The sequence below is a fragment of the Coffea arabica genome, chromosome 5c (genome assembly GCF_036785885.1).
Source record: "Coffea arabica cultivar ET-39 chromosome 5c, Coffea Arabica ET-39 HiFi, whole genome shotgun sequence".
Classification (NCBI taxonomy): Eukaryota; Viridiplantae; Streptophyta; class Magnoliopsida; order Gentianales; family Rubiaceae; genus Coffea; species Coffea arabica.
This window is the reverse complement of record NC_092319.1, coordinates 5,629,784-5,644,855: the sequence shown is the minus strand read 5'-3', so window position 1 is coordinate 5,644,855 and position 15,072 is coordinate 5,629,784. Positions and strand designations below refer to the sequence as shown.

Below are 15,072 nucleotides of genomic sequence, written 5' to 3'. Positions count from 1 at the left end.
TCACTTACACAATTTTTCACTAGAGATACACCATTGGCACTAGATAGATATCCTAACGGGATCTCTAAACGGATCACTCCAATGCATTTGTACTTTTCAAATCATCTACACATTAGCCTAAGTATCTTTATACCATAGTTGATGAGAACACCCACTAATTACATTAATTAGAGGCTAACTGTGTACTAGTTTTACCGTACTAAAGATGTCCTATTTCATTAGTACAAAAACTAGGGAATTTTAATAATATTACTATAAATGTGATTGATATCTCATAGTCACCAACTCTTGTGACTATCATCACATTAGTAATATTATAAGGACTTTATCGGTTGTATCTAATATTTAACAGATAAATAAGAAGTTATTAAAATACAAAACATATAATAAGGAATGTATAAAATAAAAACAAATAAATTGTTTTAGGGTATACATTCCAACAATCTCCCACTTGCACTAAAACACATTATCCATGTTTTTCATCCCATAAGATAATACATGACTATCATGCTTCTTTTGAGGAAGAGCTTTAGTAAGAGGATCAGCTATGTTATCCTCTGTGGAGACTCTCTCTATCTTCACATCATTCCTAGCAACAATTTCTCTAATCAAGTGAAATCTCCTAAGCACATGTTTGGATCGCTGATGAGACCTAGGTTCCTTGGCTTGAGCTATAGCTCCATTGTTATCACAGTACAAAGTGACCGGATCAACAATGGTTGGAACCACACCAAGTTCAGTTACGAACTTCTTGATCCAAACTGCTTCCTTAGCTGCTTCCGCGGCCGCAATGTATTCAGCCTCTGTTGTAGAATCTGCTGTGGTGTCTTGTTTGGAACTCTTCCAACAGACAGCACCTCCATTAAGAGTAAAAATGAAGCCTGACTGTGATTTACAATCATCCTTATCTGATTGAAAACTCGCATCAGTATAGCCTTTGAGCTCTAACTCACCCTTTCCAAATATTAAGAACAAATCTTTGGTCCTTCTTAAGTACTTAAGAATGTTCTTAACGGCTATCCAATGACCCTCACCTGGATTTGCTTGAAATCTGCTTGTGACACTCAGAGCATAGGAGACATCAGGTCTTGTACATAACATAGCATACATAATTGATCCAATTGCTGAAGCATATGGAACATTGTGCATCTTATCAGTCTCAACTTGTGTCTTTGGACACATGTTTTTAGAAAGGCTTATACCATGAGTCATAGGTAAATTACCCCTCTTAGACTGATCCATGCTAAACCTTTTTAGCACTTTCTCTATGTATGTAGATTGTGAAAGACCCAGTAGCCTTTTAGATCTATCTCTATAGATCTTAATGCCTAATATATAGGCCGCTTCTCCTAAATCTTTCATGGAAAAGTTCTTCGACAACCAACCCTTTACCGATTGTAACATCGGTATATTGTTTCCCATTATTAATATGTCATCTACATATAAAATAAGGAAAACAATTGAACTCCCACTAACTTTCTTATACACACAAGGTTCATCCGGATTCTTGAGAAATCCAAACTCTTTGATCGTCTCATCGAATCGGATATTCCAACTCCTAGATGCTTGCTTAAGTCCATAAATAGACTTTTGTAGCTTACATATTTGACTAGGATTTGGAGATGTAAAGCCTTCAGGTTGTGTCATATACACATCCTCATGCAATGTCCCGTTAAGGAACGCGGTCTTTACATCCATCTGCCAAATCTCATAGTCATGATATGCTGCTATGGCAAGCAATATCCGAATGGATTTAAGCATAGCTACTGGTGAGAAAGTTTCATCGTAATCGATTCCCTCTTTCTGCTTGTAGCCTTTGGCTACCAGTCTAGCTTTATAGGTAACCACATTACCATCCATGTCAGTCTTCTTCTTGAAGATCCATTTACACCCTACAGGTTTTATCCCTTCAGGTGGATCAACTAAGGTCCACACCTTATTGTCATACATGGAATTTATTTCGGAATTCATGGCTTCTAACCATTTAGAGGAGTCTGGATTACTCATTGCCTCTTGGTAGGTAGTAGGTTCGTCATCTTGAATGACTAGAACATCATTGCTATGGCTCACAAGAAATTGGTATCTCTTGGGAGTTGAGCGTGTTCTTACTGACCTACGAAGCCCTTGTGTATTAACAGCTTCAGTATCTACCCCATCATTATGTGGTTGAAGCTGTTCTTCATGAGATCGTTCAATGTTTGTTGGATGATCCTGAATTTCTTCAAGATCTATTCTACTCCCACTGCTTCTTTCTAGAATATATTCTTTCTCTAGAAAAATAGCATGTTTTGAGACAAACACTTTTTGCTCAATTGGATTGTAGAAATAGTATCCTATAGACTCTCTTGGATACCCTACAAACAAACATTTGTCAGATCTAGGTTCAAGCTTGTCTGACTCTGCCCTCTTCACATAAGCTGGGCAGCCCCAAACCTTCATATAAGACAGATTTGGTTTCTTTCCTTTCCATATCTCATATGGTGTGGAGTCGACAACTTTAGTGGGTACTCTATTAAGAGTGTAAGAGGCTGCATCTAATGCAAATCCCCAAAACGATTTTGGGGCACTTGAGTGACTCATCATAGAACGAACCATATCCAATAAGGTTCGGTTTCTCCTTTCAGATACACCATTTAACTGTGGTGTACCTGGAGGAGTCCATTGTGGAACTATTCCATTATCCTTTAAATAAACTCCAAACTCGTCATTTAAGTATTCTCCACCACGATCAGATCGTAGTATCTTAATACTTTTATTGGTTTGTTTTTCTACTTCATTCTTGAATTCCTTAAATTTTTCAAAGGATTCAGATTTGTATTTCATTAAATACACGTAACCATATCTTGAATGGTCATCTGTGAAGGTGATGAAGTATGAAAAACCTCCTCTAGCAGTGATCGACATTGGGCCGCATACATCAGTGTGTACTAGCCCAAGTAAATCACTGGCTCGTTCCCCTTTTCCAGTAAAGGGCATTTTGGTCATTTTGCCAAGTAAACAAGCTTCGCATGTATCATATGATTCATAATCAAATGAATCCAAGTATCCGTGTTGGTATAACTTGGAGATGCGTTTTTCATTTACATGACCAAGCCTACAGTGCCAGAGGTAGGTTTTATTTAGTTTATCTTTTTTCATTCTTTTTCCACTCACATTGAGAATTTGATGATCAAGATCTAGAATATATAAACCGTTATTCCAACTTCCAGAACCATAAAACACACCATTTTTAGAAAAAGAACAACATTTATTCTCCTGGGTTATCCGAAACCCATTTAAATCCAAACAAGAAATAGAAATGATGTTTGTAGTAAGTGCTGGAACACAATAACAATTCGATAATTCTAAAATCAATCCACTGGGTAAAGTGATATAATAAGTCCCTACAGCTAAAGCAACAACTTTTGCTCCATTGCCCACACGTAGGATGACTTCTCCTTTTCCCAGCTTTCTACTGTCCCTTAGACCCTGCATAGATGTGCAAATGTGAGAACCACATCCGGTATCTAATACCCAAGAGTCTGATTTGGAAGTAGACACATTAATCTCAATCATATATGTACCTGATGATGAAGCTTCAGCAAACTTCTTTTGCTTCAGGCTCTCCAAGTATGACTTGCAGTTCCTTTTCCAATGTCCAGTTTGATTACAATGGAAGCAGGTTGCTTTGGACTGGTCCGCCTTTGCCTTTTTGGGCTTTTGGGTGGGCTTGTTTTTGGATTTCTTAAATCCCTTTTCTTGCCTCTTCCTCTTCTTAGATGAAGTAACGACAAGCACACCATTAGAGCCTTTTCCCTTTTTGATTTCTTTCTCAGCAGTTTTCAGCACATTCAACAATTGAGGCAAAGTGTGCTGCAGATTGTTCATCTGATAGTTCATAACAAACTGTGAGAAAGAATCTGGCAGAGATTGGAGCACTAAATCAACATTCAGCTCCTGATCCATCTTAAAACCTAATTCGGCCAATTTTTCAATTAGCCCAATTATTTTTAAGACATGCGGAGCAACAGGTGCTCCCTCTGCCATCTTGCACCTGAACAATTCTTTAGAGGTATCATATCTAACCGTCCTTGATTGTTGTTCAAACAACTCTCTCAGGTGTTGTACAATATCATACGCCCCCATGTTCATGTGCTGCTGCTGAAGCTGAGGAGTCATGGAAGCTATCATGATACATGAAGCTTCCCTATTGTCATCCTTATGTTTCTTATAAGTATTTCTAACAGCAGCAGGTGCAGTAGGTTCAGGCTCTTGAGGCATTGGACCATCAAGTACATACTCAATTTTCTCATGAGTGAGAACGATAAGGACGTTACGATGCCAATCAAGAAAGTTCGTGTCGTTGAGTTTGCAATCAGTAAGAATAGTGCGAAGGCTCAAATTGTTACTCATTCTACAACAAAATGAAAGATAGAATTTGTTAGAAAAATGTTTTGTTTAATAAAATCATAAAAATTTCAAAATTATGATTCTATTTCCACTATTTTTTTTTCAAATCAATTACCCTCTAAAATTGAATCGGGAATTTCTAAAATTCCATAGTGGCTAGGATCCTATCTTAATTTATTTCGACCTTGAGTGTGTCCCAACAAATTGAAAATAATTATGAAAGATAGGTACTTTTACCAATTACAACTTATTGTAATTCCTAGATCAGTTGGGTGTCAACTCTTGACTTTAAATCTCTATGGATCAACCCAACACTTGCCTCTAAAAAAAAATGATTTTGAGTGAATCCCAACAAATCATAATTTTAGTTAAATCAAACCCATCATTCTTGAGAACATTTCTCATAGCAAAAACACGTAGTAAGTAAGGCAGCCTTGGGTGAATCCCAACAAGCTAGCACTTAATAACTACTCTTGTTTTATACTATAATGATGGAAGGCATTTTATCGATTTAATATTATAGTTGAGGGATTTGTCTCTTTTTCCCAAAAATATTTTATAATTAAAAATTTTGGAAAATTGCTCGTCTGGTCTCATCAATAAACATGCATATAACCATTTCAAAAACGTATAAACATGAATTTAAATCTTGGATGGTTGTGGATAAGCCTAAACTAATTTTCCCGGCCATTAGGAAAATTAGCATGAGACTAAAATCTTTAATACCGAGACGAACTCCTTCGTTGTAGTATGCCTCCTTTCTTCTTTTCAAAGTTGCAATTCTATATAAATAATATAAATTCCTATCATCTATTCCTATCTATTGTACATTACAAATAATATAGAAGAAACCCCGAGTTACATTCGGGGGGAATTCAGATGAGAAAAGAAATTACAATTAGAAAATAAGAAAGGCAGGACTCGCAGGCCCTATTTTAAAATTAATTACAACCATTCAAACTTAGAATGATTGTAACCTTCCAAAATACCACAATCATATTGCGTGCTATATCCACAACCATCCACCATGCATTTTCACAATTTAAACAACTTTAAATAAAAGAAAATCATGTAAAATAAGCAATTTCAATTCATGGATTAATTGGATTTAATTCCTAAGGTCCCAAACAAAATTTTGGGTCCAGGCAAATGCGAGAAAAATTGGTAAAATTGAATTTTATCAGGTCAACTTTATCCTCAACTAATTTGAGGAAAGAATGGGAAAATAATTCAAATTAATCTAATTAGTTCTAAATTAATTCCCAACCTAATAATATATCAAATAAATGATTCCATAACACATTTTAACAATTAAAATGGGATTTAATTCCAAAGATTGCCAAAAGTTCAAAACTTCAATTTTAGAAAAAGAAACATTCTTGCAATCGTTTTCTTTCATCACCGGCAACTACCACTGGACACCACCACTTCAGTCACCACCGCTGAGGTCTCCACTGACCATCAATGGCAGCAACACCCAGCGGCAGCCACCAGGGAGTTCACTGGAAACAACCAGTCGGCTGCAACATCAAGCTGCCAAGTTGTGCCTGATTGCTGCTGCTCCTCATTGTCGCGCCTGCTTGCTGGATAGCCGAGCTACCACCGCAACAGCCACCACCACTGGAGTCTCCACTGACCACCAGTGGCAGCGGCTCCTGGTAGCAGCCACCGCAGGTCATGGGCAGCAACCGTGAGGAGGCTGCTGCGCCCTTGCTGATGCCTGCAGCAAATTTGCTGCTGTTTTTGTCCCAGAGAGCTCATAGCTCTTCTACCCAGCAACCACCACCAGGCTTACAACCTCCCACTGCCACCAAGGAAAACCACCATGCCTCACATGGCAGCAGCAGTTGGCGGCAGCCCTTGCAGCCGCAACATCGCAGCAGCCGCAGGTTTGCAAACGAAACTTGCTATCTCTGGTTTTTTTTTTTTCTTTCTTTTTTTTTTTTCAATGATCATCCTGCAACTTTTGCAGATGATTAACTACGACCATGGGTGACGCAAATCCACGAAAGAAGAAAAAAAAAACCAGGTGCTTATGATGTCCGCAGCTTCCAAAGCTTCGTGTGCATAACGCAGCTTTCAAAAGCTTTCATGAAAAACCCTTTTTTTTTTTTTCTTGTTTTGAAAAACCCAAAAACAATTCTTCCATAATTCCGCATATCAATTAGATCCAACCAGTAATATTAATCCATGAATCCAAACTTGCTAAAAATCATACGTAAAATTCTTAGGGATGGCTCTGATACCACTGTTGGGTTTTAGGGACACTACGCAGCGGAAAAATAAAAAATATTTCCCTAAAACCATCCAGGAATCACCCTAGATTTTACGTATGATGTACTAAAAGTAGGGTTTTAGGATTACCTTAATCCAAGCGGCGTCTCCTTGCAGCGTTGTTTGAGGATGGTCAGCCCTTGAGCAGTCCAATCGTCCTGCCTCTACTGATATCCACGCTAGAGCAACCCTGGATCGTCTCACGAACTATGTATTGAAGAGAAAAGGTGCTAGCCTTTTTACTCTCTTCGAACGTATAATTTTCTCTCTCTATTGTATGTGACGCTCACACACTCTTTCTGTATCTCAGTTAAACCCCAAAAAAAACACCATTGGAGAAAGAGAGAGATGTATCTCATATGATAGATTGATTAGTCTTCTTGTTTGATTCAAAAACAAAACCCTCAGACTTCTCATCACATAAGACTCTATCTATCATTATCTGATAGATAAGAGATAACCATTTACTCTTATCTGCTCAAATAGGCCTGGGATTAATTTTCTTTTAAAATTAAACCCCGACATTTTACATAGTTTTAATCCAGGATTCAATCTCTATTGCGTGTGACCCAATAGGTCCCGAATGTATTGGTAATAATTATGGTTTAATAATTAGATAAAATAAACAACTTTATTTTATCATAAATTATAATAAATAATTAACCCATAATTATAAATCACGAGCGGTGTCTAGCAACACATCGCGACTGCCCAATTATTCAGAATTAGTCAAGGGAATTTGACCTAACCTTTCCGTGAAAAATTACCGTGTAATTATTATCCTTTCACCAAAGATATCCAATCAGTCAGGAATAAGGAATAAGTGCCAATTCCTTGATGACTAATTAAATTTTCTAGTTCCCGAAATTTACCCTTAATTAGGTTAAATTGAAGACATTCTTCAATTTACCTAATAGTCGACTTTAGGGTTAATTTCTCACTAGTGGCCATCCGGATATCAACTCCTTCTATCAGAGTGGTAAATCCTATCTTGATCACCCATTTTCTTTACGTGCTTCACACTACATCCAACTTCTACACTTTAAGGTACTCACGAAGAGTAACAAGTAAATAGAGTCAAAATGTAGCGATTCACACTCAAGATACTATGGTGATCTCAAGTCGCAGGATCACTTACACAATTTTTCACTAGAGATACACCATTGGCACTAGATAGATATCCTAACGGGATCTCTAAACGGATCACTCCAATGCATTTGTACTTTTCAAATCATCTACACATTAGCCTAAGTATCTTTATACCATAGTTGATGAGAACACCCACTAATTACATTAATTAGAGGCTAACTGTGTACTAGTTTTACCGTACTAAAGATGTCCTATTTCATTAGTACAAAAACTAGGGAATTTTAATAATATTACTATAAATGTGATTGATATCTCATAGTCACCAACTCTTGTGACTATCATCACATTAGTAATATTATAAGGACTTTATCGGTTGTATCTAATATTTAACAGATAAATAAGAAGTTATTAAAATACAAAACATATAATAAGGAATGTATAAAATAAAAACAAATACATTGTTTTAGGGTATACATTCCAACAAATCCCTGCTGATTATCCCCAAATTCCTGCACAGAATCATCAAGTAAAGAAACAAGACTAGGGTGATTGATGAGCTTTATAGGTATGCAGAGCCTCTCCATGTCTTCTTTGTCAGTTCCCACTAGCACAGGAACATAACCTTTGCGAGGAGAACCTGTTGCCTCTCCATCATTGAAGCTGGCTAATCTTACATAAGAAGGAGAAGAGCTCATCTTCCTTTCTATCCTGCTTCTTAGTTAGTGCTTCTACCATTAGTCTTCCTATTTATAGCACCTGTATAAAAGTCTTGGTAATTAATTGGTAGAATTCTAGAGTTGAATAACTTTGGGAATGTCATATTCATAGTCCTTAGTCGTGTAATTGAACAGTTGGCATGTATGACTTGTAAAAACAAATCAACTTTTTTCTGGACTGCAGTTGTACTTGAACGAACTTATTTCAAGGTATATCACTGTCGGTAGTTGAATATAAAAAGTGGTATCCAAATGCTTAAGAATATTATATCTAACAATATAAAAGGAAGAGTTGGCTGAATAAACAGTAAAAGAGTGTTTCCGTTGGGTATTTCGGTATTGGTTGATGTTTTGGGCTATTTCGAATACATTTGCATGTCCCTTGGCAGTTCCTCATGTGATTAGCTTTAGCCTTTGTACTTTTTCATTTTTTGGTAACGTCATTTGCTGTTTTTCCCTTACTTAGAACGCCAGAAGATGCATGCTATAGTTGCGTGGTTCCTTTGTAATTTATTTGTTCTTTGTTCCTCTTTTGTTTGCATCATTGTTTCCCTTGTGATTAGGGGTGTGCAAAATCGAAAAAAATCCGATTTACCGATCGAATTCGAATTGAATTCGGAATTTTCGAAATCGGTAAATCAGAAATCAGAATCGAATTTGGGTTTTTCGAATTCATATATTTCGAATTTGGCTCTAATTCGGTAATGGAGTTTTTCAAATCGGAATTCGAATTCCAATTTTGATTTCAAATTCGTTTTTAATATATAAATATATTTTGAATACATGTAATATAAAATTTATATAATTTATATAATATAATATTATAAATTTTATATTATATAATAATATATAAATTTTTCTGAATTCGGTGAAATTGGAATTTACCAAATTTTAAATTGAATTCGGTACGAATTCGAATTCGGAATTGGTGAATTCGAAATCGAATTCGGTAGAATTATCAGATACCAAAATTTCGAATTCAAACTTCCGAATTACCGATTTTGAATTCGATGCACACCCCTACTTGTGATCCGCAGAGATGGGTCACCTTAGCTATTCATGAGTATCAGTTTAGCCTTGGGTGTTGTCTTATTTTCCAGTTATGCCATTCATTTTTCCCTTCATTCAGCATATATGTTATTTTTGCTTGGTCGCTTTGTAATTTTGTTGTTTTTTCAACCTAATTTTTGTTGACTTATTGTTTTCTTTTATGGACCACATAGATGGGTCACTTTTTGATTCTATGCTTCTTTCAAAGCAGCATCTTATTCATCGGAAAATTCTCATTTTGAGTTTGCCTTTTTTTTGTTTTTCCATTCATACTGTTGCTTTTCCTCTAGCATTAAATGCTGATTGTCCTTTCAAACAACTCCAGTTTTGTTTGGATTTTGATATACCAGAAAAAAAAAATCACACAAGTTTACTTTAATCATCTATTTTATTCTGCGGAACTCTAACCCAACGATGCTGCTCATGTATTGCCAAACAAAAACAGCATAATCATCTTTTATTGCCAACACACAAGCTGGGACATTAAAGTTGAAGATAATTTTCGAAGCTTTGGTTGGAAAAAAATGCTACGATACCATGTTATTAGTCCAGGCTATATTCTCATAATTTCTCATTTAGGAATGAACAAATATCGGATGCACTTTTTTTATGACGAACTTGTAGAAGTTCTTGCAATATAAAATAATAACTATAAAAATTACACTTTCACTGCTCAATACTATACTCATATTCTGCTACTTCAGCACATATATGCTATATTTTTATTAACATTAAACTACATTTTATACAATAACCTACCAACAATTCTCTCCAATTATCCTAATTTAATAAAAAATAACTAGCTCACAATTATTTTACATATTATAAAATTATTTCCAACATCAATACTTACAAAGCAAACTTTACAAAATATTTTCAGACAAACATACTATTAACACGGGTCACATATGCTCACCCTGTGCGTAGCGCAGCCTCAGACTAGTAGAAATTATATTGAAAGCCAACTAGCAATATAAATTATTGCTTCAAGTCTATTTGCTTTAAAACATTAATCATTTACTCATACATTAAGTGATCATAATTCTTTCTGGCTGCGTTTTGATTTTAAAAGCATGGGTGGACTTTGACCTTTCTGTTCTTAATTGTTGCTTGGTTCCTTTAAATATTCTCTTTTACATCATTTGTTTGTCGGATCAGCATCTAGAAACTTGGATAGTGAAAGTTATATTGTACCAATGAAGTACAAAGTCCTCAATCAGGCAGTCTTCAAGATATCAGTACTACTGTGTTTAGGGGTGTATTCGAGCCGAGTCGAGCTCGAGTACTACTATACTCGGCTCGACTCGGCTATAATATAATTATACTCGAACTCGAGCTCGAGCTTGATCGAGTCAGAGAATTTTATATATAATTTTTTTTAATTTTTTATGTGATACTCGATAAAGCTCGTCAAGCTCTCGAGTATCAAATTTCTGAGCTCGAGCTCGACTCGATAGCTCTAACGAGTAGCTCGAGATCGAGCTCGAGCTCGATGAAGCGAGTTCGAGCTCGAGCTTCTGATCGAGTACATATCGAGCTCGAGTCGAGTAGCTTGAATCAGCTCCACCCCTAACTGTGTTGAGTCGTTCACATATTGATCAGTGTTGATTGTTCAAAGTAATATTTAACAATTCATCCTTTCTTTCTTCTTGTAATCCTCACCTTTAAAGGTTTGCGGAGTTGAAGACGATGACGTACTAATTAATCAACTGCAAAGCCCAAAGACGTGTCTCTCTTGACTGACTGACTTGGTTTACATTTTCTTCGTTTATTACATTAATGACACGACCTATGTTTATTGAAGAAAGAGGAAGGTAAGTGCAAGAAGAGACATAATTTCATTTTCTATGTGAAGGATAACATATTTCACTTAAACAAATATTTTGCAAAAGTTCAAAGGATTTGACTAACGGTTACATACTCTCGTTATAAGTGTTTATATTTTTACAAGACTATAATTAATTCGGGAAAGCCTCGAAATGCTAGGATTGTAGTAACGGTAAATATATGTATTCATATAACAAGTTATGTGTAATTTAAATATACTAACGAGTTAGTACTAGGCACCCATTAGAAAATCAAAGTTCAAATAACAGAAAATAATTTGTTTTTTCATTATCGAATCAAATAAGGATTTAGCCTAACATTTAGGACAAATAGTGGATAACATTTAGGACAAACCACAATAACAAAAAAGAAATTTTATCTAATGATACAATATTTTATATTCATTCTCAAGTTAAATAGAGATTTAGCATGAAGAAATTACTGAAGTAAAGAATTGATTTTAAAAGGTAGGATATGGGGTGAAGCTGATTGGTTAAAAAATCAAGCTTTACTTTTGCTTATGGTGTTAGTTACTAACTACTAGGATTAGATTCCGGAGGTTGAATTTGATAAAGTTTTTGTGCTTACGCCCTATTTGATAACCCAATTCTACATTTAAATTTAATAGATTCAGATTTTAACATATTTAGATGCACTTAATAACTAAAAATTGAACATTTGAATTAATTAATATTAAACAAAACTTGCTTCCAAAAATAAATGATAAACCATTTGCTTATCACTTATTATGATATATATTGAAATGTATCAAATTAGTACTTAATAATTCAATAACTTAATGGATTCAAACTTTAGTTCTCAATATTTAGTTTTCAGCCTTCAGTTTTATCAAACACACTCTTAGAATCTGATCAATTAGAAGTGCCATGCTTTTCTAAGATAATTGCCCATTAAAACTGCTAATTTACTGGTTTCCCTAGTTAGGCACATAATGAAATTGAAAATGGCAGAAGAAAAATTTTGAAGTACCATAGTGCAACTACTAGCATGGCTATCAATAATCTCCATGTAATTAGTTGAAACATAAGAAAAAATACAGAGAAGATAGCACTTATGAAAAATTTTAATAACCAGGAAAAAAAATTCATTTTTCTTTTTTGTCAATTTAATAATGGTTTGACCGGTTCAAGATTTTCGCTTATTTGCTAAATTAATCGCTCTGAACTAACAACCAGAGAGTAAATTGACTCTTTCAGGTACCAATGGTTGCTTGATTTAGAAATCAATACTAAATATAATTCTCTTTCTTGCTTCTTTTGGCTTTTGATATCTAAAAAATGAAAACCTAGAGAGCTGAAATTGATATTGTCTGCTAAAACCGAAGTGATTGGTTGTATTTATTAGCACTAGGAATGGCATTTCTTCTCAAAATTGATACCTTTTTGTTTAACGTTTGTTACCTACATTATTCATTGGATGTCATTTGCGGACATGATTTCGAAAAGTCCAATTTAAACTGCATTATTGACTCAATCGAATATTAGAATAGGCAAGGAGCCCCGCACCTAAAATACAGTGGGAAGACTTCAGCCTTTTAGCTTTTCAGTCTTCCATCTCAACCTTTTCCATCAATTTGACCAAGATGTCATTAGTCTTCTCAACGTCCTTTCCTATCAATTCTTATTTCTTAGTCCTCCTTGTGAACAACTACCAATTCCATGTGTTTAGTCAACTTAGCTTAATAATAATAAAGATTAAAAAACACCGCTTTAACTATGAATCTGTCTAGGTCGATGTCTCTCTCTTCTTGGGAGTTCATATTTTCTCTCTATTGGGAAGTGTGCAAATCTCCTTCATTGGGAGGTTGGCATAACTCCCTGTCTGAACTTAGTAGAACAATAGGGCACTAAATTTACCATCTGGAAGACAACAAAATTTCATTGTTTCAGCTTTCAAGTGAATCCAAAAGACCCAATGTCAGCATTAAAGAACTCCCGACAAGATCTCATCTTTAGTTCTCATTGGTGCAAATAAAGGAACAGCAGTACCAGGATCCACATTTTACTCTGTCGGGTCTCAAGCGTCGACAGACAACCTTAAAGCTTTTACCAAGAGGATCTTGCCGACTCCTGTAAGTACTCTGGCGGGGTAGTAGCAAGCATCTTTTTGTCGCTTTTCATCCGTTTGTTTTTATTCACAGGAAAAAAAAAACAAAAAAAAAAAGTATTTATCAAAAAAGGTGAAAACTTTGAAAATGGTCTGCGTTTAAAGTGAAGGCAGCTTTACTTTTTGCATTGGACAAACACTCAGTTTTTAACAATGTGGCTTTTCTATGTTTTTATATGGTGTTTGTAAGTTAGTTACTTTGGCTTTATTCACCTGAGGGGTTCATTACCTTTAGTGCGCACCTCATTCTCTGCTCGGAAGAGTTTAGAAGGTCACCCCTGTTTTCGCTTCCTTAAACCCTGGTCCTTTACCCTGTTCTGCGCTCTTTTGTGATATTCCCTTATAGAACCCCAGTAGGTTTCGATGGCAGAGGAAATAACTGAGATATTGCAAAAGTTTGCTTTATCTACAAAAGAACTGGGTGGTTCAGAACTAGAATTGGGGAATGTCAGTCCCAGTGTTAAGGAATGTGAGGAAAGCCTGGTGGGGAAGATAAAAGGTGAAAAGGTAATCAACTTTGTGGGAGTTAAAAATTTTGTAACTCTGGCTTGGGGTTATCCCAAAGGCCTAAGGGTGGTGGAGGTAGGAGTCAATACCTTTCAGTTTTTCATGGCCAATGTGAAGGATAGGGAACGGATTTGTACAGGGGGTCCGTGGGTTATTGATAGCCAGATACTCGTAATCAGACCGTGGTTTGAAGGATTTGAAGAGAAGGAAGTGGAATTTAATATAGCCCCATTATGGATTCAAGTTTGGAACCTCCCAGTGCACTGGATATCAAAGGAGGTGGGAAAGAAAATAGCTTCAGTTTTCCATGATACAAAAGAAGTGATCATACCCCAAGGAGGGGGTAAAGAAGGTAGACACATTAAAATTCTGGTTTTGGCAGATATCTCTGAACCTCTCATGAGGGGTACTACGGTTAAACTGGAAGGGAAAGTGAAATGGCTAAGTTTCAAGTATGAAAGATGTCCTGATTTCTGCTACACTTGTGGCAAAATAGGACACAGTGAAAGAAATTGCTCAGATGGAATACAACTGGGAAAAGGTCACCAGGATAACCAATTTGGACCATGGCTCAGAGCTGGGGGGGGGGGAAATCATCACCGCAAAAAGAATCAAGAGGTCCACAACCTGCATCTATATCTCCTAGCAAGCAAAGGTGGGGATTTAAGGATGGATAGCTTATTCCAATACCAAATGGAAGGGAGTTAGTAGAGAGGAGTGTTCCAGAGATTATGAGAAACGACAATGTGAAAAATAAGAGTGGAGAACAGGCAGAATCCACCATATTAACTCAAGCCAAAGCCAAGTTGACAGACAAGGAGGAGAGTAAGGAAGCTAAAGTGGGTAAAGAAACTCAGGAACTGGAAACTTCTGCATGGAATATTCGTGGAGGTAATCTCAATGTAGTGTTGGAAAGGCCTGTGGATCATGTATTAAATGAACAGGTAACCGAGAACATGCAGGTGGAAGAACAGTCGGAGGTCTTAGAGGAAACAAACAAACTGGTAACAACTAGAAGATCTAAAACCAAAACTTTAAGAACTCCAGTGATCAAAAGGAAACTATTGGCTGATGCACAGAAATGTGGGAACTC

General features: G+C 36.0%; 1 protein-coding gene across 1 annotated transcript; it reads left to right on the top strand.

The window, feature by feature from the left end:
- Positions 1-13,835: 13,835 nt before the first annotated feature.
- Positions 13,836-14,687, top strand: LOC140007170 (uncharacterized). The gene has a single exon (XM_072049857.1). The coding sequence runs from the start codon at positions 13,836-13,838 to the stop codon at positions 14,685-14,687; it is 852 nt and encodes a 283-aa protein (XP_071905958.1).
- The last annotated feature ends 385 nt before the right edge of the window (positions 14,688-15,072 follow it).